At 38.6% G+C, this 26,102-nt stretch overlaps 1 protein-coding gene across 4 annotated transcripts in view; it reads left to right on the top strand.

Moving 5' to 3' along the window:
- Positions 1-26,102, top strand: part of b3glct.L (beta 3-glucosyltransferase L homeolog) — a 245,904-nt gene that overhangs the window by 27,840 nt on the left and 191,962 nt on the right. For all 4 annotated transcript variants that reach the window (XM_018244677.2, XM_041580780.1, XM_018244678.2 and 1 more), the window contains 1 exon segment: positions 18,888-18,943. In XM_018244677.2, coding sequence (XP_018100166.1) covers positions 18,888-18,943 — 56 coding nt within the window.

Below are 26,102 nucleotides of genomic sequence, written 5' to 3'. Positions count from 1 at the left end.
AGCTTTTTGCATGGTTGGAATGGCAGCATCAGGAGTAAAAAAGCACTTGTAACCCCATCACTGGCAAACACTTTGGACTCCAGGATTCCATGGCACCGTCTGACCCCAAGCATAGTGCCACAATAACCCTGCCCCTCGGATTTAGCTCTGCCCCTGACATCATCACTGGCGCTGGCAGTTTATCCTGCTAGGACTGCAAATCAGAACTAGTAGGAATGCAATTCAATTTAAAAAATAGGAATGTAAGCAGGCAAAAAATATGACAACTTGGCAATATAGCAATATTTATACTTATTTATAGTTTTGGAGCTGAACAACACAATTGGACCCAGAATAATGTAACTGGCGGTAGATTAGTACAGGTATGGGATCCGTTATCCGGAAACCCATTATCCAGAAAGCTCCGAATTACAGAAAGGCAGTCTCTCCTGTAGACTCCAATTTATCCAAATGATCCAAATTTCCTTTTTTGTAATAATAAAACAGTACCTTATACTTGATCCCAACTAAGATATAATTAATCCTTATTAGAAGCAAACCCAGCCTATTGGGTTTATTTAATGTTTACATGATTTTCTAGTAGACCTCATGTCTGAAAATCCAAATTACAGAAAGATCCAACATCCGGAAGTCCCCCAGGTCCCAAATCTGTACTGGATAGTGAGCAATTCCACGTGCTGGACAATGTGACTGGGTGCGCAAGAAATGCAGCTAGACAACAAGTCAGACAATGAGGTGAAAGCCACCCATGGAATGAAATGGATTTCTGCGTGATGTGACTCTGCAGAGAGTAATGCCAGCGAGCCATGTAAAGGGGAAAGATTAATTAATCTAAGCATAAACCAATGAGTCTGGTTACCGAATAATGTAATTGGGTACTGTTAATGAGCACAGATGTGTGTCCTTCGGGCTGCGTGGCTTACTTGCAATGTGGATATGGTCGAATGCTGTGCTACAATAGGTTGGGCTTGCCAGTATGGACCGAAATTTTTCACAAACAGTGATGAATGAATGAGTATGTTCCTTTTTCACTTTGCCCAAAAATTTGTCGAACTGCTGAAAAATTTGCGAAATGGCCAACAATTTGTGAAATGCATTGAAGTCATTAAGCAGCAAATTTTATCTTGATGCGCAATAATATTTTTTTGCAACTTTTTTTTTTCTTACTCCAAATGCATTACACTCAATTTTTTCTTGTGGCAACTTATTTTGTCTCTTCAAAGAAAAAAAAATATTATAACATATATATATATATATATATATATATATATATATATATATATATATATATATATATATATATATATATTATAACAAACACACACATATATCTATATATATATCTATATATATATATATATATATATATATATATATATATATATATATATATATATATATATATATATATATATATATATATATATAAAATGATGATTTGATGCTATAAAAACAGTTGACTTGTTATTTGAAGGCGGAAAGAGAAAAAGATATTTCCGCATTTCAGTTATTTTTAGATAGACAGATGTGAATTTCTGGGCATCAGCTGCTGACATGTTAATTACTATGTGGACTTGAAAATGAGCTCTGTATAAAGAAGGGACACTGAGAGATTTTCATCTGCCATCAGGTGTGACAGACAGCTGTGTTCATTACCCTTTCTAGTAATGGAGCCATCTAACAGCACTCAGCTCTCTCCTTGCCCACATGTTGTTCTACGAGAAGCAATAATGTCGAAAGAATAAAGTATTTTTTTTTTGGAAATCTATTTTCTTGTCATAACCCTTTCCTTACTGTAGCAGTGCTAGCCAACTTATTACATGTCGTGGGACGATTTTTTTTTTCCGTATAGCAATTTTAAGGGCTGGATTAAATTAAAATGATGATGTGATACAGTGAAGTCTATGGAGCCGTTAAAGGTATCCTGTCTTTAGTTTTATGATGTATTTTTTATTTCTAAATTACAGTTTACACTGCAAATAATTCACTCTACAATATAAAATTTCATTCTTGAGCCAACAAGTATTTTTTTTTTAGTTGTAATATTGGTGGGTAGGTGTATCTCAGGTCATTTTGCCTGGTCATGTGCTTTCAGAAAGAGCCAGCACTTTAGGATGGAACTGCTTTCTGGCAGGCTGCTGTTCCTCCTACTCAATTTAACTGAATGTGTCGCAGTGGGACCTGGATTTTACTATTGAATGCTGTTCTTAGATCTACCAGGCAGCTGTTATCTTGTGTTAGGGAACTGCTATCTGGTTACCTTCCCATTGTTCTGTTGTTAGGCTGCTGGGGGGGAAAGGGAGCGGGTGATATCACTCCAAAAGAAAATATCCTGTAAAATGTAGCTTTATAACCTATTCTTAGTGTTGCCATCAGCGATAATTGGTTGGCCACATCACTCATTGAAGCATGTGTACTATAAATCATTTGCTACTTTATATACAGTATAATGGCAATTGCTTGATGACAGGCAGACATTTTTGTTTCACGCTGCTGTTATTTCATCCATTATTTGATCAGATCCCCCTTAGATCAAATAAAAGGAAAAAGTTCCTAGCCTGTGCACATACACATACACACACACTAAGGTCAATTTTATCAGGAGCCAATTAACCCACGTGTATTTAATTAAAATGTTGGAGGAAGTCCTTGCAGATGCTCTGGCTGGAATAGAATTTAGGACCCCAGAGCTGGAAGGCAGAATTACTATAGAGTGCATGAATATGCTGCCTGTATAGACATAAGCATATGCTACATTGCCTTACGGACAGATTGTTCACCAGTGCCCCAGTGGAGCTTACACTTGAAACTAGTTTGTGTATATGCTAGGGTAAGTTTTTTCAATAGTAACATCATAGCGCCCAGCTGCCCAGTTTTCTACAGGACAGTCCAGTTTTTGATAGCTCAGCCAGCAGTCCCTCGTTTCTTATTGTCCCGAGTTTCTGTTTGATCTCCTGCACTGACGCCAGAAAAAAAATACAAAGTTTCTGAAACTTAATTAAAATAAGCGGCTTTTTGACAGAGAGCTCAGAACACTAAGCTCCTGTACGTCGAAACATTTGTAACTATTTAAGATAAGCAGGTCTCTTGGGAGAACTGAGACTTACAGCTTAAACGAGAAGGAAAGCCTTCATGCACTTGGGGGTGCCAAATGTTAGGCACCCCCAAGTGATTGTATTGACTTACCTGAAACCCTGGCTGGTGCTCCTATCAGCAGAAAACTGCACCGGCCTGGGGTTATACCAGTGAGCACCACGGAGTGATCCTCTTCCGTCTTCCTCTTTCTTTTGCGCTGTGCTCATGCGCAGTAGAACGAAAAGCCGAACGTTAACTAAAAAGTCGCCTATTTTGTTCAACTGCGCATGCGTCTGCCCCGGAAAATTTGAAGAAAGAAGAAGCCGGAAGAGGATTGCTCCATGGTGCTCACTGGTATAGTTTATTACATATCCCCAGGCCAGTGCAGTTTTCTGCTGACAGGAGCACCCTCAGATAAGTCAATACAATCACTTGGGGTGCCAAACATTTGAAGCTCACAAGCAGAATACACCCCAGACCTTCAGGAGGAGATGGAGGTGATCCATCCTAGCAACATTTTTCAGCAGGTGCTCACTGATCCCACAGTCAGGCATTGTAAAGGAAAGTAAACATTGGGCCAGGTTCAATTCAGTGACAAAAAGATTAATGATGTGAAGAATCATGGACAAGCTATAATTTGAGATGCAATTCAATTAAGAAAAAAGCATCTCACTGTTTATCACTTGAAAAGTGTAGAAGTCTATGGGGAAAAAACTGGAACTCAATTTGGAGCAAAGTTTTTTTCTCCTCGAAAGGAATCTGGTACGAGTTTTCATGTGATAAACCTTGAGATAACCTTTTCTCACTAAGCCTTATGCGTTTTAAGAACGAAATGATAGAAAAAAATTCTTTATTTTAGTTTGTATCATACAAGTAGAGTATATTGACAGGTCATAAATAGTCATAACACACTGTATCACAGTTAGGTCCATAAATATTTGGACAGAGACGACTCATTTTGGTTCTGTACATTACCACAATGAAATTTAAATGAAACAACACAGATGCAGTTGAACTACAGACTTTCAGCTTTAATTCAGTGGGTTGAACAAAAAGATTGCATAAAAATGTGAGGAACTAAAGCCTTTTTTTAACACAATCACTTCATTTCATGGGCTCAATGGCAATTGGACAATTGACTCAAAGGCTATTTCATGGGCAGGCGTGGGCAATTCCTTCGTTATGTCATTATCAGTGAAGCAGATAGAAGCCCTGGAGTTGATTTGAGGGGGGTGCATGTATGTGGAAGATTGTATGTGGTCAAAGGGGCTCTCCATGCAGGTGGAACAAGCCATCCTTAGGGCTCTTACTCACTGGCGTTCTGACCTGCGCTCCCCTGCGTTCCGTTTTTTGGCATTCAGCCGCAGGGGAGCGCAGGAATAGACGCATGTCATTATTTCAAATGGGGCTGTACTCACTCAGGCGCGTGTAGGCGCCGAACGCAGGAAAAATGCAGCATGTTGCGTCTCAACCTGCGTTCGGCGCCTACACGCGCCTGAGTGAGTACAGCCCCATTTGAAATAATGACATGCGTCTATTCCTGCGCTCCCCTGCGGCTGAACGCCAAAAAACGGAACGCAGGGGAGCGCAGGTCAGAACGCCAGTGAGTAAGAGCCCTAAAACTGCAAAAACAGAAAAAACCCATCTGAGAAATTGCTACAATATTAGGAGTGGCAAAATCTACAATTTGGTACATCCGGAGAAAGAAAGAAAAGCACTGGTGAACTCAGCAACGCAAAAATACCTTGACGTCCACGGAAGACAACACTAGTGGATGATCGCACAATCATTTCCATGGTGAAGAGAAACCCCTTCACAACAGCCAAACAAGTGAACAACACTCTCCAGTAGGAAGCTGTATCAATATCCAAGTCTACCATAAAGAGAAGACTGCATGAAAGTAAATACAGAGGGTGCACTGCAAGGTGCAAGCCACTCATAAGCATCAAGAATAGAAAGGCTAGATTGGTATTTGCTAAAAAAACATTTCTGTAAAAACATTATTTGGACAGATGAAACCAAGATCAACTTCTACCAGAATGATGGCAAAAAAAAAGTATGGAGAAGGTGTGGAACAGCTCATGATCCAAAGCATACCACATCTCTATAAAACATGGAGGAGGCAGTGTGATGGCTTGGGCGAGCATGGCTGCCAGTGGCACTGGGACACTAGTGTTTATCCATGATGTGACACAGGACAGAAGCAGCCGAATTAATTCTGAGGTGTTCAGAGACATACAGTCTGCTCAAATCCAGCTAAATGCAGTCAAATTGATTGGGAGGCGTTTCATAATACAGATGGACAATGAACCAAAACATACAGCCAAAGCAACCTTGTTGAAGACTTAACTTCGGACAGAAAGGCCCACAAAGAAACAGCAACTGAAAGCCTCTGCAGTAAAGGCCTGGCAGAGCATTAGAAAGGAGGAAACCCAGAATCTGGTGATGTCCATGAGTTCAAGACTTCAGGCTGTCATTGCCAGCAAAGGGTTTTCAACCAAGTATTAGAAATGAACATTTTATTTTCAGTTTTTTAATTTGTCCAATTACTTTTGAGCCCCAGAAATGAAGTGATTATGGTAAAAAAGGCTTTAGTTCCTCCCATTTTAATGCAATCTTTTTGTTCAACCCACTGAATTAAAGCTGAAAGTCTACAGTTCAACTGCATCTGAGTTGTTTTTTTATTTAAAATTCATTGTGGTAATGTACAGAACCAAAATTAGAAAAAAAGTTGTCTCTGTCAAGATATTTATGGACCTAACTGTATATTGTATGTCACTTATAACATAGAGTGAGCACATATGTCATGAAAGGTAGCTTATAGAATTAACAAACTAGCAGTTTGTGTATATTATAACATGATAAGATAAACAGAGGAGGGCCAACAGCAACGATTGCAATGTTAATCTACTGAGAGGTAAGGGGTATTTATTAGCTTGTTAGTTACAATTGGCCACAAGTCACGTCAAGGGTCTTAGTGGAGGAATGAGGTGAGCCTGTGGTTCTCTGGCTGGGCTATTTAACCAGAGGGATTCTGCAAATTTTAACCAGTGAAACCATTTCTGGGTAAACTTACTTTTTACTAGGGATGCACTGAATCCTCTGTTAAAAAGATTCGGCCAAATACGGAACCTGATCCTAATTTGTATATGCAAATTAGGGGCAGGAAAGGAAAAAAAATAATTTTTTTTTACTTTCTTGTTTTGGGACAAAAAGTCACGTGATTTTTCTTCCCACCCCTAACAAATGCAAATTAGGATTCCAATTCGGGTTAAGCCATGCACAAGGATTTGGCCGAATCTTGCTAAAAAATGCCCAAATCCTGGATTCGGTGCATCCCTACTTTTTACAGTTGTCCTTGCCGATATCCAGCTCTGGCAATAGTTAAAGCGAGCTTTTTTTTTGCAGACGTTTCAAAAGCGATAATGTAATAATCTCCGCGAAATGTCAGAGAGATGATAACAGATTTTCTGAATAGCAAAGGTTTTTTTCTGATGTAGTCAATGAGGCTGTTCTAGGCATTGTCACTAATTACAATCCGACAAGCCCAAATTCAGCAAATACACATTCATGCTGCACATAAGGATGGATTTACAGATCTTTTGTTTTTTGGAAGCGAAAAAAATGTTGTGCCACCAGCAAAAAACATTAAAGAGGGTGCTAACTGGCTTCTCGTTGTATTCTTTCCACTGAAGAAGTGATGTATCATTGGTTTCAGATGACAAGAAGCAAAGCTTCATCACTGTGTGTTCCAGTTCTCTCAGCCCTTTTCAAACTCTGCAGTGACCTTTATTACATTAAACAAAAAGGACTTTTCTCAAGTGGATTTCTCTCTTATCAAAAGCTGGCCATCATTACTCAAACCTCCCTTGCCTTTACCTATTCTTTTTACCATTGTACCAGCACTTTCAGCATTGCCTACCCGCATCCCCCATATGCACGTATTTCTACAAAACCTTTTGTAGCTCTTTTGCTTCCTCTGGATGTACCAGCTCTGTAACTACTCTTGAATGTCTCAGTACCTTTCTTTGTTTGCCACTATTAGTGGTGAGTCATTTGCTAAAAGGAAAAGGCAACTCAAAGTCACTCCTCTGGGTGGTAGGGTTAAGAAGAAAGCAGAATGCAGATGGCATATAAACGCTGCTGTGCTTTGCCTCTTTATTAGAATGAACCTATAGGTGACTGACTCAGAGCAGTGGTATTGCAGAACATAGCATTTCAGCTTAAAAAGGTTCCAAACCCCAAAAGACAATTTTGCGTTTCTAAAAATACAAGACTTTTTGTTAGAGGACCCCTATGTCAGGTGTACCTGTCCAAAAGCTTGTGTGGTGTTTAGGGCAGTGTTCACAGTGGATTGCACAGAAGTGCATTAGATGCAAAGAGTATACAGTAGAAGCCCCATTTTACTTTTTTCAGAGGACCAGGAAAAAAACGGAGTAAAATCCGGGAAAATGTAAAATCAGGGAAATGTATTAAGTATATATATATAGGTGGGACCACAAAACAACAATGTATCACCACTAGAGTGACATTCTGCCACTCTCCATTCATTTCTATGGATTTATTAAAAGAGTATTTATCAATGGGTGAAAGTGAAAGTTCACCTTTTGAGAAATACGCCTTTAAAAATCCCATAGAAATGAACGGAGAGTGGCGGAATTTCACTCTAGTGGACTGTGGTGATCTTTAACTTCACTCTCTGATAAATATACCCCAGTGAATCTTTCTGTAATTTGGATCTTTGTACAGGTATGGGATCCGTTATCAGCAAACCCGTTATCCAGCAATAACGGAAAGGTCATCTCCCATAGACTCCATTTTATCCAAATATTCCAAATTTTAAAAAATATATATTTTACTCTGTATAAACAAAGCCGTTCCTTGTTCTTGGTCCAAACTAAGATATAATTAATCCTTATTGGGAGCAAAACCAGCCTATTGGGTTTATTTAACGTTTACATGATTTGCTAGTAGATTTAAGGCATGAAGATCCAAATTACAGAAAGATCCATTATCCGGAAAACCCCAGGTCCCCAGCATTCTGTATAACGGGTCCCATACCTGTACCTTAAGCCTATTACGAAATCATTTAAACAGTAAAAAAGCAGGTTTTGCTTCCAATAAGGATTAATTATATCTTAGTTTGGACCAAGTACAAATATGCTGTTTTAATAATAAGGAGAAAAAGGAAATCATTTTAAAAAAAAATTGGATTATTTGCATAAAATGGAGTCTATGGGTGACAGCCTTCTCGTAATTCTGGGATTCCTGTTTGTGTGTATAGAGGCTGTTCAATATCATAACACGTGGGACATATGAAACAATTTGCACATTGTGGAATATGTTGGTCCTTCATGAATCGATAATCATAGAAACATAGTGGATTTACATTAATAAAGCACTGTAACCCCTGTAGTTACATTTGTTTTTGCTTTAACTTAGGTGGCCAATATGCTAAGGAGCAAGGCATTTTGATGGGTCACGCACAGATCAGACCAATAAATAAAAATGTGAACATTTTATTCAAATATAAACATCTCACGTCTAACGCGTTTCGTGTCACTGGGACACTTAGTCAAGCCTATGACTAAGTGTCCCAGTGACATGAAACGCGTTAGGCGTGAGATGTTTGTATTTAAATACAATTTTCATATTTTTACTTATTGGTCTGATCTGTGCGTGACCCATCAGAGTGCCTTGCTCCAACTCTTTGTTTATCTGTTCTGGGATTATCCGCTCCCTTGGGCTAAGGGCCTGGGGCAGGAGCACCTGGGCCATCTATGTAATTTGGTGAGTTACTTCATTGGTGAAGTCTTTATGCTTCAATATATTTGTTTTGCAATATGCTAAGGAGCCCTACTATAAAATCCGTTATCCAGAAAGCTCAGAATTATGGAATGCCCGTCTCCCATTTTATCCGAATAATCCAAATGATTAAACATTATTTTTTTTTTCTCTGTAATAATAAAACAGTACCTTGTACTTGATCCCAACTAAAATATAATTAATCCTTATTGGAGGCAAAACCAGCCTATTGGTTTTTTTTAATGTTTACATAATTTTTTAGTAGATTTAAGGTATGACAATCCAAATGACAGAAAACACCAGGTCCTAAGCATTTTGGATAACAGGTCCCATACCTGTACTTATTGTGCCAACAGTACAAGAGTTCACTGCATTGATGGCTGTATAGTCAGTGTGATGTTGGAATATAAAACGATCTTCTGGATGAATTCTTTTATATGATTAAGGACCTTCCCAGTCTTATAATTATATGCAGGACGCGCTAACCATCCTGCATTACGGAACACATATGCTGATGAACTGACCTTATTCATTTCGCCATTGATTGAGAATTTATATTTTGAAGGGTTTATGAGGTTGTATTAGAAATGCTTGTACTATAATTTATTGTTAATGAATGTTAATGGGCCTAATGGTATGGTGTAGTGTTAAACTGCAGATTCTTTAGATGAATTGGATGGTAGTAAATCAAATGAGTTACACTGTCTCTTTAAAGTTGAATGTATTATACTCACGTACAATGGAATATGCCTAATTAATATGATATATGAGAGGCTAGAGTGCTATAAGATGAAATTGATGTAGTTTATTCGTTTTCATTATTTATTTAACTCGTTTATGCAGCACTTTGCGGATATTGTTTATCGTTCACACCAGTCCCTGGCCAAGAGGAGCTTACAGTCTAGTAGATCTCTACCATAAAACACACAATTTTATCAGGAGCCACTTTACCTGCTTGTGCATTTTTTGGGTTTAGGTGTGTGGGAGGAAACTTAAGTACCCAAAGTAAACCCACAAGCATGGGGAAAATGTCCAAACTCAAAGTGAGTTAACATGTTCATTTTATATAGAAGGGGTTTATATTGTTAAAGGACACCTGTCACCCTAAAATTATTTCCCTTACCAGCCAGTAGGCCCCACAGCAAATTTATTTTAGGTCCCCCCCCCCAAAATATTCAGAGTTTGTCCTGTTTTGCCAATATACAGGTACACGACCGTTATCCAGAATGCTCGGGACCTAGGGTTTTCAGCCTAATGGATTTTTCTGTAATTTGGATCTTCATACTTCGTCTACTAAAAAATGATTTAAACATTAAATAGACTGGTATTGCATCCAATAAGTATAATTATTTCTTAGTTTGGATCAAGTACAAGGACCTGTTTTATTTTAACAGAAAAAAAAGTATTTAGTTTATAAAAATCTGGATTATTTGTAAAAATTGAGTCTATGGGAGACAGCCTTCCCGTAATTTGGAACTTTTTGGATAACTGGTTTCCGGATAACGGGTCTCATACCTGTATTGAAATGGGGCCCCCTATACCTCCTAGGTCCCTCTGCAGCCGCAGGGTCTGCTTCTTATGTAGTTACATTCCTGCTACCAAAAAAAATTGTTTACCCCAACCTCACCTCTAGTGGGGGAAACAATTTTGAGGCAACAGCTGCCTTTTAAATTTGCAGTATTTTCACTACACCTTAGCAAATTTGGTTTAATACTGTTTAAGGGTTAGTACACACGAGGAGATTCGGGGAGATTTTGTCGCCTGGCGACTAATCGCCTCGTCTTCTGAGCGACAATCTCCCCAAACTGCCTCAGCTTGTTTTCCCATTGGCTATAATGAAAAGTCGCCTGCGCTAAAGCACACGCAGCGATACGTTTTACATAGTTGCCCGAAGTTGCCTCCGTGAGGCAACTTCGGGCGACTTTGGAAAACGCATTGCCGCGTGTGCATTAGCGCAATCGACTTTTCATTATGACTCGCATTATTGTCGATCAGAAGACGAGGCGATTAGTCGCCAGGCGACAAAATCTCCCCGAATCTCCTTGTGTGAACTAACCATTAAAGAATTTGCTTTAACGAAAGTGTTAAAAGACAAGAGATGAGAATATGTAGCTGGATGAAATATACTAGCAACATTTCAATGCACACTTCATTTGAGCTGGTATGTTTCAGTCACATTATCTATAAATATTCCTGCCTCTAAGTTACTATCCAATTATCATAAAAAGGGCAGCCTGCTATGGGGTCCTTGGATATAAATTACTACAGCACATTTCTCACTGGCCAACCTTGTAGCTGGACAAGATGGAGAGGCTTCCTGCCCAAAGCAATTAAGAATCTTAAAGTGACCTTATAACCCTTTTTTCTCTGTATAACAATTTGTTAAATTGTCTTAAACTAATTATGGGACTTAAAATAAAAGAAGCTGTGTATTGTATTTATAGATAAACATAGTATGCATTGTATCTAATACACAGTATTTTCATCTTTGTTAAAAGCAATCATCCTGCTATTATTTAACCTCTCCTCGCATTCAAAGCAGCAACCAGAAAACTGCAACTGAAAAAAAAACAAAAAACTGGATTTAATGCACTAGTTGAGGAGAGGTCATATATTATGAGTGTGAAAGCATTGCTATTCCCTGTGCGCCTGAACTTCAATTTGTTTTTCTTTTTACAATCACATTCTAGTTATTGATACAATGCTTAATATTTATATTTATTTGAAACTGCTGGCAAATCTTGTGTTTAGAAAGCTCAGCACATGTTACTCATATTCCCGAATGCTTTATAGAGGGTTTTTAGTCATTGACATTCATGGTCAGAGATAGGCCAAGTAGTTTTATTTGGCACTCGACCTAGTGCAATGCACACCATGTACCAAACCCCCCTACATTTGCTTGTACCCCTGCCTTGACCCAGAATTGCTTGTGTGTGCCCATCTACTCTCCTTCTCAACACTTTGTTGTACAGGTATGGGTTCAGTTCTCCGGAAAGCTCCAAATTATGGAAAGGCTGTCTCCATAGACTCCTTTTTATGTAAAATAATCCAATTTTTTTTTAAAGGAGAAGGAAAGCTACAGAGGCATTTTATTGCCAATAGATTAGCTGCAATAGTGCAAGCTAGAATGCTATATTTATTCTGTAGAATGTTTTACCATACCTGAGTAAAAAGCTCTAGAAACTCTCTGTTTGTTTAGGATAGGCGCTGCAGTATTAACATGGTGTGACATCACTTCCTGCCTGAGTCTCTCCCTGCTCTGGGCTCAGATTACAGCAGAGAAGGGAGGGGGGGGGAGCAAACAGAGCATGCTCTTGCCCAGGGCAATAAGGTTTAAGATGAAGGCAGGAAGTCTGATACAGAAGCCCATGTGTACACAATAGAAGGATAGAAATGCAGTGTTTCTTTTGACAGGGGACACAGAGCAGCACTACTATGGGGGTTTACTTGTATATTTAGATGGACCTTTCTGTTAAGGCTTACTTAGTTTTAACCTTTTCTTCTCCTTTAAATGATTTCCTTTTTCTCTCTTATAAAAAAACAGTAGCTTGTACTTGATCCCAACTAAGATATAATTAATCCTTTTTGGAAGCAAAACCAGCGTATTGGGTTTATTTAATGTTTACATGATTTTTTAGTAGACTTAAGGTATGAAGATCCAAATTACAGATCTGTTATCCAGAAAAAAACAGGTCCTAAGAATTCTGGATTATAGGTCCCATACCTGTACCACCATTTCAGCATTCATCCAAGTGCCTTCTGCATTTCATCTAAATGAAAAGACTGAAAATGTAGAGGCCCTATCGCTCAGCTGAACTGAAGTGGACGCTAGGATGAGTAGTGAAACCTCTGAATGGTTATATGCTTCAGACTTATCACTAATAGACAGTGTATAGCATGACTCTGATAAATGAAAACCTTTATAGACAAGCTATCTGTTTAGACCAGGGGTCTAGGCCAGGGGTCCCCAGTCTTTCTTATTTGTGAGCCACAGTCAAATGTAAAAAGAGTCGAGGAGCAACACAACCATGGCAAAACTAAATAATGGCTGTGATTGGCTATTTGGTAGCAGATTGTCAGCCTATAGATAGCTTTGTTTAGCAGTACATTTTGTTTGTTTTTTCAGCCAAAACTTGCCACAAAGCCAGTGATGTAAAAATAACCACCTGCTTTGGGGTCACTGGGAGCAACATTCAAGGGGTTGGTGAGCAACGTTGCTCATGAGCCACTAATTGGGGATCACCATAACAGCAAAAATAGAGCTAGAACTCAAAAGGTTCCATTAATTATAAAAGTATTAGTTTGTTAAATATGTCCATAAAAGGCCTGACACGTTTCATGCTATAGTGCACTTACCCATAGGCTGACAGCTGTTATGGTCTCATCCGCTCCCTCTTGCTGTAGGTTTGGGGCTTAAGAGCCAAACCCAAAGTCTACTGGTTAGTTGAAACATCTATAGGATTATAGCCTTTAAGCTATCTATTTGATGGGCATACAGTAGGGGAGCTTATTAGTTCAACTGGCTCTTTTTTTTTTTTTTTTTTTTTTTTAAAGGTTTTTATTTTGTTTTTTAACAAAAATTTTGAGGGAGCACCCCCGGGCTGCATATGTCAGTTTTATGAGTGCTAAAGTTTTGTTCACCAGCGCTATCCAATCTACCAACTTTGGTTTCTCAGGACTCATCCACTTTATGGCAATCAATTTCTTTGCATAAAACAGAACTGCTCTCATTAGTTTCCTAGAACCATTTTGGGGAATGAGGTCGTCAACTACCCCTAGGAGGCACACTAACTGCAGGTATCTAAAGAATTTAATGTTTTGGTTCCCTACTTTTTCTTTGAGTGCTTCAAATTGAGGGAAATTCCCCTCTATTATTAGATCAGACAACCATTTCACTCCCATATGAGGCCAATAGTGATAGTCAGGAATATCTAAAAACTGTTGGAATTTCTCCAAATGGGCGTCTGTGGGGAGGGAGTTTTAGAAATACCTGACTTTTGTTTCATTACCTTGTCCCATACTCTAATTGGGGTGCTAAGGACCTCCGGTATAGCAGGCAGATCTTTCAGGCAGATCCCTGTAGGCAGATCCCTGTATGGCACATTACGCAGTGCCTCTAGAGATCCCATAATATTCCCATGTAAGACTGTAAGGCGATTGTCATGGTCTGGATTAAACCATTTATGTACATAGGTTGGCTGTCCCGCTAGGTTGTAGTAGTGTTGCATATTAGGCATAGCTAGGCCTCCCATATTATATGGAGCTGTAAGGGTGGCCCCTTCCGATGCTAGGAGATTTGTTGGCCCAGATAAATGATCTAATTTCACTCTTGAGCTTAGTAAAGAACTGGTTTGGCACTAGTATTGGGGCATTTTGAAGGGGATAGAGAAATTTTGGGAGATATATAATTTTAAATAAGTTAATTCTGTCCCATACCATTAGAGGGAGTTTAATCCATTCAATAGCATCTTTCTTGAATTTGGTTACTATAGGGTCCAAGTTGATGTCACAAAAATTAGAAGTATCTCTGGTGATCTCTAGACCAAGGTATCTAAACTGGAATATCCAGCATAGCCCATGCTCTTGGGCCCTCTAAAGGAAATACATTGCTTTTTTGCTTGTTTATTCTGAGACCACTATAGTCGCCCAATGTTTCCACCATGTTCAAAGCTTGGGTAAGTGAGTTCCCTTCATCTTCCAGAATTATGTAATCTGCGTATAGGGCTATTTTATCTTCAGCCCTGCCGACCATTAGACCCCCAATCCCTGCATTGAGTCGGATAGCAATTGCCAGGGGCTCAACCACTAATGCAAATAATAGGGGAGACAAGGGGCAGCCTTGTAACTGGCTCGTTTACTTGTTTTAGCAAAGCAAGCCAACCTTCATTGGTTCACAATGACAATATTAGGTGCTGATCCCTTCAACAAATATATCCTACAGGTGGTTGCTTATGGATTCCTCCCTGACACTTGAAAATTCAGAATCTAAAGCTGCGCCCTGAGAATCACCTAGATGTGGGGGCTGCTGTTCGTTATCCGAAACACGTTGGTAAACTTTGCCGGTTCCCCTTTTTCTGCATTTAATCTCTCAAGTCTTTTCTTCAGCGAGACATTTCAAAGTTTCCTTGACAGCAGGATCACTGCTGGGAGCTTGGCAGTGACTTAATTCCTTCTGCCGCTTCATCGCTCGCTTCAGAACAGAGTCTGCACGCTTAGGCTGGTGTCACTGCTGCTGCTTAATTAGCAAGGAACGTTTCTTTTCTTCATATATCGGCGAGAATGAAGAGAAAACATCTAAACATCTGCGTGGCAATTATATTATTACTCAAAAGACTCATCTTGGGTGCGGCGAGCTCAGACAAATGTTTAAAACAATATCTGAAAAACATATAAAGCATCTCGAGAATGGAAGCTAAAAATCAAAGGGAATGTCAGGGGTGAAAATTCTACCTGCTCCCCTTAGCTTACTTCATTCTCTGTGCGGTATATTATTATATGTTGTTATGTATGACTCTTCCATTAAGGAAATGTTATGAGTTCCACTTAAAAGCCATTTCATTTGTGAGGAAAATGACAGGTGACTCCTGTTGTGATTTATTGTTACAACTGGATCGGCTATATACCGTTATACAGTAATCATCTGGACATAATATAGGGAATAATGTACTGCCTGTTAAAGGGGTTGTTTGCCTTTGAGTTAACTTTTATGATGATGCATACAGTGATATTCTGAGACAATTTGTAATTGGCTTTCATTTTTTATTATTTGTGGTTTTGAGTTATTACACTTTTTATTCAGCAGCTCTCCAGTTTGCAATTTCAGCCATCTGGTTGCTAGGATCCGAATTACTCTAGCAACCATACATTGATTTGAATAAGAGACTGGGATATGACTATGATAGTTAGCAATTGCACTCGCACACCCTAGCCTTGGATAGAAGATAGTCTATGCTGCAAACCACTGAATAAAATAGCAAGGGTTTACCCTGCTAGTATTACCTGTGTGCCAGTGAATTTCCTTTTGATATGACTATGATAGGGCATAATTAGAAGGACGAGTAATAAAAAAAGTAACAATAACAATAAATTTGTAGCCTTACAATGCATTTGTTTAAAGAAGGGGTTAGTGACCCCCATTTGAAAGCTGAAGACGAAAGCAAATCATTCAAAAATGATAAAAAAGAAAATAATGAAGACCAATTTAAATATTGAATAATAGCATTTTGCATTCTATAACATTCTAAATAACACTCTAAACCATACTAAAAGTTAACTTAAGGGTAGAGACGCACGCTGCTATTTGGAAAACAACTTTGGAAAACAAAGTGTTTTCTTTGAAAACAAAGTGTTCTGAGTGCCATCCCTCTGGCGATGTACTTTATAGCTGGCTGGAAGGCAGTTCTGGGAGATTAGTCGCCCGAAGAAGAAGCGATTTGTCGTTGGGCGACTTTTCTCCCGAAATAGCAGCGTGTGTCTCTGCCCTAAAAGTGGACCACCCCTTTAAATATAAATATAGTTAAGGCCAAAGACAAGTTTCCGTTCTAAGAATCTGATGAAGGGCAGGTTATCCCCTCTAAATGTTACCACTTGTCTACGCTCTGAGACTAAGAACAAATTGTTAGACACTCTAAAACATTCATGTATGTAGATCCCAATTGTTTTGTTAGTAGTAAATTTATGGGACCTGTTATCCAGAAGGCTCGGGATTTGGGGTTTTGCAGATAAGGGGTCTTCACATAATCTACATACAGTACTTTAAATCTACTAAACAATATTCTGCCTCCAAAAGGATTAATTAAATCTTAGTTGGAATCAAGTGCAAGGTTCTGTTTTGTTATTACAGAGAAAACAAAAACCTTTTTCAAAAAATGTGAATTATTTGATTATAATAGAGCCGTTGGGATATGGCCTTTATGTAATTCTGGGCTTTCTGGATATTGGATCCCATTCCTGTAAGGGGATGTACCTATGCTAGGTTTTTTATGTTCTACCTTATCAGCATGCAATGCTACCAGGCCATGCCATCAAAGTATTATCTGCAGTTAGCTATACCTCACTTAGATTCATTGAAACAAAGGGGCAGATTTACTAAAGGGCAAAGTGGTTGTTGCCAGAAAATTCACCAAAAATCCAATCCGCAGGGACATAGGCAATTTACTGACTCAAAAAGGCATAGAGGACAATTGGCTAGCGAAAGAGTTCATCGTTAATGAATTTTCGCTCAGGCAATCGATCGTGCGAATTATACAGAACGTTAACTCTTTCGCCAGAGTTTCCTTCGCCAGCTTAGACCTGGCTAACTGATAAGATGAAGCTGCATCCTCACCAATCTTATGTCAGTGACATCATATCCTGCATGCCGAAAAGTCATAAAAATAAAAAAAACTGGTTTTTGTTTTTTTTTCCATATTTTAAAGCAGGATTGTCTTTAAAAGTTGTAACTATTTAACATTTTCTTTTAACCATTTGAGGGGCATGCCACATTTGTTTTAGGAAGGGGTCATGTCTAAGACATTAGAGGATCTGTTTTGTCATTATTTTGCTTCCTTGGACATTTGTAATAATAAGTGGCCACTTCAAGCATTTGCTCCAACATCTCTAATAAAGACATATATATGACCTCTATGCACCAGCCCTATTCAAATTGACCTTCGCATTTTAGTTAATTAGCGTATGCACTGTTCGTCTTTTATAGACGCTGCAACTGCTTGCCCCGCCCCTTTTTGTGACATCATCAGCGGGGTGGGGCGCCGCGGGTCTATAAAAGCAACCCAGAAGTGCGGAAAGCCAGACCCGCACATCACTGCTGACCACACTCTAGCTCTTCCTCCAAGAGTATAAATATTGTTTGCTGTGTTCTGTGCAATGTTAAACTGAAATGTATAAGCATAACTGTTGGTAAATGGAGTAGTTTACCTTTAAATTAACTTTTAGTATGTTTTATTCTTAGCCACTTTGTAACTGTAATCATTTCTTATAATATTTGAATTGTTTGAATTATATCATTCCAGCTTTCATTAGAATGGCCAGTTCTTTGCAACTTTTTAATTGCCTGTTGTGTTTGATATGTTTGCGCTTTTCTTCTGCCTCTTTTCAGCTTCAATATTGGGGGTGGGGGGTCACAGACCCTGGCAAAAAAAAACCCTATTTGCTCTGTGAGGCTATTGTTTTCATTACTATTTATAATTTATTTCCAAAACCACACAAAACAAATAATGAAGAGCAATTGTACATTGCCTCAGAATATCACTCTCTACACTCCTTTGCCTTGGCACAGATAACTTTAAAAATGAAATACCTCTTATAGTGCCATTCCTTAACTCTCTTAACATAATTAATTAGCAGAGGGGATTCGTTTGCAGAAGAAACCAAATCCTGGTACCTGACAAGTATCTGTTTGTAACTTATATATAAATATACCTTTGGGAAGTGGTAGAGCTGATATAATTATTATTTCAAACTCGTTTCTCAGGGGCTTTAATTAGGGCATGTTCTCGTTTATTTTCAACTTTTAGTAAGTTACACATTAGTGATGCTCTGAATCTATACTTTTGCTAGGGATGCTTTTGGCTTTGTGCAGATCCTGCTGAAAAAGGGTCATATTTGGCCTGAACTGAAACTGGGATTTATTGCATTTCTAATTTTTGGGCTTGTTAGAATATGAATCCTCTTCAAAGGTTTTGGCCGATTACTGAACTAAACCTTAAAATTCCTCCCACAAATTGCAATATCGGCTGAATCAGATCCATTTTGCATTTGGACCTATTCAAAATAACTATTTAATTAGTCTTCATGATTACTTTAGTAGTGTTTTTGAATGCTTGGCTTCCTTTTCTTATTCTGTTTGCAGAACCCTGAAAGTGTTTATATCACTGACATGAACTATTATTAAGAGCTTTATCCTCTTGTGCTATTCTAGTCCTTCATTAACATCTCAGTAGGAAGAAAATGTATTTTTCCTCTTCACAGTCATAACTCATATTTCTTCTTTCTGTCTCCTTTTATAGCTCTCATTAGCAATGTCGTTGCCTTTAATTCAGATGATGTAAATCAGTCGTCTCAGGTGAGTTCTTATTTCTTTCGTTCTTATTTATATCATTATTATTCTCTATTATTCTCTACTCTATTCAAACACAAGGACCAAACATGAAGTAGCTTAAAGGGGAAGTAAAGTCTAAAATAGAATAAGGCTAGAAATGCTGTATTTTGTATACTAAACATGAACATGAACTTACTGCACCACAAGCCTAATCAAACAAATCATTTATGCTTTCAAAGTTGGCTACAGGGGGTCACCATCTTGTAACTTTATTAAACATCTTTGCAAGACCAAGACTGTGCACATGCTCAGTGTGGTCTGGGCTGCTTAGGGGTCGTCATAAATTATCAAAACTGCACAAGTCAAATAATATCTGCCAGAAGCCGATACAGCAAGACTGATTAATAATCAGAATATACAGACTGCAATGGGTCCTGTGTTGTCATGTAATCTAATGTGGATTTTATAGTTTTTGTATTGTTTAATACAAACTTTCTCCAACTGTGCAGAATCAGTGGCTGCTGCAAAATAATCCTCCAAAAAGAATCCCAGTTTATCTATTTAAATCTGGCTCCATGATCTTTGTCCCTGCAGCTTCAGTTGGAAACAGTAAAGGGGATGTAAAAGCAAAAATAAAATCCAATACAAATCGCTACACAGTCGCTGGCTGTTCTTCAGGGAACAAACAAAGCTGCTTGAGTTCTGCATGGCTGGGAAGTAAGGTGGGGGCTCCCCCTGCTGTTCATAAGTATGATTGTTTCCTTGCAGAGCAGTTAGGGACCATCTGACAATTTCTACCCACAGCAGTAAATGAAGAGAGAATTTCACTGAATACAGTCAGGTTTCTTATAAAAACTGTACACATTTTTTAATTAAAGTATATTGGAGATAGGTTTCTTTTTCATTAAAGAAAGTAAAGATGGGATTTTATTTTTTTGCCTTTACGTGCCCTGGATTTTGTCATAATGTTGCATGGTGTACTTTTTATTTACATTTCAAATAATTCACTCTTATATGGTGCAGTTTTTATTTACATTTCAAATAATTCAGTCTACCATATACAATTTTTTCCCTAAACAAACAAGTGTGTTTTTTTCAGGTTGTAATACTGGTGTGTTGGCAGCCATCTCAGGTCATTGTGCCTGATCCTGTGCTTTCAGATAAGCTATTTTTTCCCCTACTCAATGTAACTTAAGGAGTGACAGTAGGACTTAGATTTTTATAATTGAGTGCTGGGGGGGAGGGTAGGGGGTAATTTTGCAGTAAAGAATGTCTGAAGTTTATCATAGCACATGAGTCACATGACTGATGGCACCTGGGAAACTTACAATATGTCTAGAATGAAATATTAAAAAATCAGTTTGTTCTTTTGAAAAACGGATTTTAGTACAGGATTTGGCTGGAGCAGCACTAACAGTTGCGTTTTGAAAAAAAACATGTTTTCCCACGACAAAGACCTTTAAAGTCTCCCTGGATACAATGATACAGGAAGCATTTCTTGACAGTTCTCTGCTCAGTTCTATTGTTCTATTGCTCAGTTTAACATTAAATCTGGGCCATTACTTATGCTTCCCCATGGACCTTTACAACTTGTAATTTCTCAACCACATCTGATTTGTGATAAACTCTCTGGTTTCCTGTACAACTAAGCTATCTTTTGTCATGGTAAGAAATTGATTTCTTTAGTAACAATTTCTTTAGTCTAATTAGGATCAACCAGTGAGCTTTCATTTTAATTTTCAGGTCATTTTTCAGACGTTTTTTTGCCACCTGCGGCCTTTTAAGCTAAAATCTGCCAACCCCAGATAAGCTTCCTGTGAGCAAATAGCTGTAAACATCCAGTTAGCATTTTCTCTACCAAACTAATAACTAACGTGTGATAATATAGCGCTTTTTAAATTCCAGCATGTCTCTATTAAGGGATGCCCTGCAGCAGCTTACTTATTCAGTACATAAAGTAACACGGTGCCTGGCAAAAACAGCTGTTGTTATTTGTTTGAAAGGATAAAATGTGCAGCGTTTGAACAAACCTGCTTTTCTTGCAAGATATAGAGATGCTGGCTATTGGAATAATAATGAATACACATTGTATGTGCAGTCACAGAATGGTAACGCATTGGATTAGGACATTTGAAGACTGATAATGAATATAAATGTAAACAGCTTTTCATGCAGGTCTCTGATTGATTAAACAACTCGGATTGATGATCCTCCTCATGCGCCATCTTGCATGTTACATAGTTAGTTATAGTTATATAATTGAATCGGGTTGAAAAAAGACAAAGTCCGTCAAGTTCAACCCCTCCAAATGAAACCCAGCATCTATACACACACCCCTCCATACATTCTTACTTAAATCATAAATACCCATACCTATACTAACTATAGAGCTTAGTATCACAATAGCCTTTGATATGATGTCTGTCCAACAAATCACCCAAGCCATTCTTAAAGGCATTTACTGAATCAGCATCACAACATCACCCGGCAGTGCATTCCACAACCTCACTGTCCTGACTGTGAAGAACCCTCTACGTTGCTTCAAATGAAAGTTCTTTTCTTCTAGTCTGAAGGTGTGGCCTCTGGTACGGTGATGCATTTTATGGGTAAAAAGGTCCCCTGCTATTTGTCTATAATGTCCTCTAATGTACTTGTGAAGTGTAATCTGAAAAAAGTGCCTTTTTTCCAGAGAAAACAACCCCAACCTTCACAGTCTACCCTCATAATTTAAGTCTTCCATCCTTCTAACCAATTTAGTTGCACGTCTCTGCACTCTCTCCAGCTCATTTATATCCCTCTTAAGGACTGGAGTCCAAAACTGCACTGCATACTCCAGATGAGGCCTCACCAGGGACCTATAAAGAGGCATAATTATGTTTTCATCCCTTGAGTTAATGCCCTTTTTTATGCAGACAGAACTTTATTTGCTTTAGTAGCCACCGAATGACACTGCCCAGAATAAGACAACTTGTTATCTACAAAGACCCCTAGATCCTTCTCAGTTAAGGAAACTCCCAAAACACTGCCATTTAGTGTATAACTTGCTTTTATATTATATTTGCCATAACTTTGCATTTATCAACATTGAACCTCATTTTCCAGTTTGCTGCCCAGTTTAGACAAATCACTCTGCAAAGTGGCAGCATCCTTCGTGGATCCTATAGTTCTGCACAATTTAGTATCATCTGCAAAAATAGAAACAGTTTCAATGCCCACCTCCAGGTCATTAATAAACAAGTTGCAAAGCAAGGGACCTAGTACAGAGCCCTGCGGTACTCCACTAACAACACTGGTCCAATTAGAAAATGTTCCATTTACCACCACTCTTTGTAGTCTATCTTTTAGCCAGTTCTCTATCCAGGTACAAATACTATGTTCCAGGCCAACATTCCTTAATTTAACCAGTAACCTTTTGTGTGGCACTGTATCAAATGCTTTAGCAAAGTCTGAGTAAATAACATCCACTGCCATCCCAGAATCGAGGTCCCTGCTTACCTTCTCATAAAAAGAAATTAAGTTAATCTGACAAGATCTATTACACATAAAACCATGCTGGCACACACTCATAGTATTATGATTTGCTATAAAGTCCAGGATCTTATCCTTGATTAACCCTTCGAAAAGCTTTCCTACCACTGACATCAGACTAAGTGGCCAATATTTTTGAGGCTGAGAACGGGATCCTTTTTTGAATAGAGGCACCACATTAGCAATTCGCCAGTCTTTCGGCACTATGCCAGATCTCAATGAATCCTGAAAAATGTAATGTAACCAACCTCTTATCAGTTTACAGGTTGCTGCGCACACAGAACATTCCTTTATGGTTTCTGAACTGAAGATCTTGTATTGCTTGCTTCTGCTGAGGGAATCTTATAGCAACAACGTTTCAACAGGCACTTATGAATCCCACAACTGGCATTGTAAAGAATTGTAGACTTTATACTAGGGATGCACCAAATCCAGGATTTGGTTTGGGATTCGGCCAAAATTTTGCCTTTTTCAGCAGGATTCGGATTTGCCGAATATGCATATGCAAATTAGGGGTGGGGAGGGAAATCGTGTGACTTTTAATCACAAAACAAGGTAGTAAAAAATGTTTTCCCCTTCCCAACCCTAATTTGCATATGGAAATTTGGATTCAGTTTCGCGAAGTAATCGGGGTTCGGCCAAATCCGAAATAATGGATTCGGTGCATCCCTACTTTATACGAATAGAGGAGGCACCATAGCCTTACTCGTTTTGTGCTCTAGACACTCATAGACTTATGGTGCATGAAATGCCATGTCTTCCTGGTTGTGGAATTTGTGAATAGATGTAAAACCTTTGTTGGTATAATGAAAATAGTAGGGATGCACCAAATCCAGGATTCGGCCAGGATTCGGCCTTTTTCAGCAGGATTCGGATTTGGCCGAATCCTTCTGCCCGGCGAAACGAATCCGAATCCTAATTTGCATATGCAAATTAGGGGTGGGGAGGGAACACTCATCCTCTAACTATTTCAGGATCCATGGTTAGCAAATAGGCACCCTACCCCCTAGTGATTTTCACTTTCTTTTAACTTTTTTCCTTATTTGATTAACATTTTGGAGCATAAAAATGAAATCCTGTGTAACTAGCAACAAATGACCGGTATAGGTATGTGATCCACTATCCAGAAACACGTTATCCAGAAAGCTCAGAATAACAGCCGAACTTAGAAGCAAAAAACTGGAAGAAGCAGAGGAAAAACATTGCAACATGGCGCTCCTACAGGATGGGGAGCATTTATTATCACTTGGAACATTTTGGAACCTTCCAAGCAATTATGTCTTTCCTTGTACTTTAACTACAAAGACAACAACACAGGCAAACCACATATTGGCACTTCTGCACAGATCTGCCTATTTTCAGTATGGGCTATTGGTTTTCATTTTTCATAATGAGGCAGGCGGAGGTTCCTGCAGAGCCAACCGCTTCTATCGTGAGACTGAAATTCGAATATTATATGTAAAGGAAATGAGGTCTTACTTTCTACTTGATAAAAAGCTAAGAGGTTTAAAGTCCCAGACCCGTTTAAATATTAGAGCCATAAAATGTTATGGCACCGAAAATAAAGCACGAGGGGCACAGAGTGTATCTGTATTTTGAGAATCTGTACAGATTGGAGGGAGGCTAGGAGCAGAGCCATTATGCCGCTCAGTCATCACATAATTACATCTTGTTCCGCGTGCAGAGTAATCACATTTATAGCAGTGAATTCTTAATGGCAAGTAGGAAAAAAAAAATCAATTCTTTAATTAGATAATTAAATGCCTTATTTGAAACTGTCAGAATTCTACCTGCTAATCAGTTTTGGGCTCCATTTTGATACACTGTCCTTCAGGGAAAAAAGTTCATACAAATAAGACTTAATTATGAATTTTACTGTGTCTTATAAACATTTAATTCCTACGGCACTTATTATATTACAGGTAGGGAGCTGTTACCGAGAATGATTGGGGGACCAGGGGTTTTGTGGATAAGAGATCTTTCCGTAATTTTGGATCTCCATACCTTAATGTACTAATTTAAATATTAACAAAAATCCAAATACCATATATACTCGAGTATAAGCCGAGTTTTTCAGCCCTCAAAATATGCTGAAAAACTCTACCTCGGCTTATACTCGGGTCAAGCGCAAAAACGGTCGCCGGTGTCCAAGAATAGTTGCCTTGTCCAAGAATAGTCTCCAAGAATAGTCGCTGGCATCCAATAATAGTCTCCAAGAATAGTCGCCGGCATCCAAGAATGGTCGTCGGCGTCCAAAAACGAGACGCCGGCACCTACAATGGGAGCAGAAACCCTCAATTTTTTGATTGAAACTTACGAGAAGCTGCTGCATTTCTCACCCTATGCTTATACTCGGCTTATACTCGAGTCAATAAGCTTTCCCAGTTTTTGGAGGTGAAATTAGGTACCTCGGCTTATACTCGGGACGGCTTATACTCGATTATATACAGTAAGTTTGTTTTGCCTCCAATATGGATGAATTTTATCTTAGTTGGGGTCAAGTGCAAGGTATTGTTTTATTATTACAGAGAAAAAGAAAATAATTTTTAAGAATCTGAAATTGATTATAATGGACTCTATGGGAGATGACCTTCCCATAATTCTGGATAAGGGGTATCCTGATAACAGATACCATGCCTGTACTTTAAAAGTATATTAAATTTGTATATCTTGTATCATGTGTATATGTTCATATTATTAACTAAAAGTAAACCAACCCTTTTAGTTAAGGGATTCTGATCTGATAACTTGTTTTTTTTAGCATATGGGCACCCGTGGGCCACCCCCAACCCTACTGCCCTAGGCACGTGACTTTAGTGGCTATTAGGGCTGCCACCTTTCTTACCAAAAATGCCTGGCCACTTCACCAGGGGAGGGGACAGGTCCATGAGTGGGTAGGGTGATGATGCAAACAGTGCAGGGCGATGACATAAAATTGGCAGAATGGAACAGATCAGGCCCAATCAATCAACAATTTGGTGATTTTGGTAGTGGGGGACAGAGGGGCAGGAGATTGTGGGTGGCTGGGGTCATAACTCAGATAATTACAAATTTTACATTTACATTGCCAGTAAATGGGTTATACTGGCCCCAGCCCTATGGCAACCCCAGTGCCTATATGGTAAATACAGCCCATAATCGGCCCAACATCATAATGTGATCCTCCTTATTTTCTATCAAACCCATCTTATTGGCTTATACAGGTGTGAGAACTGTTATCCAGAATGCTCCGAAACCAGGGTTTTCTTTGTGGATCTTTATAATTAATATGTCTACTAAAATAAGTATTAATTATATCTTCGTTGGCATCAAGTATAAGCTGCTTTTTTATTATTACAAAGAAAAGGAAAATCATTTTTAAAAATGTGAATTATTTGATTACCGTAAATCTGAGTCTATGGGAGATGACCTTCCAGAAATTCAGATAGTCCCTGTCTGTAGTAACAACCTTCCAAAAAACTCAAGTGGGGTATGTACTAAAATGTTGCAGAATAGGAATGGTCGGTTCAAAGCTGACCCTTTCATTGCTTAACTATATCCTTATAAATGGTGCATTGAGACTTAAAAGCTTACCTTAAATAAATTAAAGAGACACCCACGCTATTGTGTGTGTGTGTCTGTCTTAGCCCTGCCTGTCTACATCCACTGCCATGGA

The sequence above is a fragment of the Xenopus laevis genome, chromosome 2L, assembly GCF_017654675.1.
Source record: "Xenopus laevis strain J_2021 chromosome 2L, Xenopus_laevis_v10.1, whole genome shotgun sequence".
Lineage (NCBI taxonomy): Eukaryota > Metazoa > Chordata > Amphibia > Anura > Pipidae > Xenopus > Xenopus laevis.
This window is presented reverse-complemented; position numbering and strand designations above follow the sequence as displayed.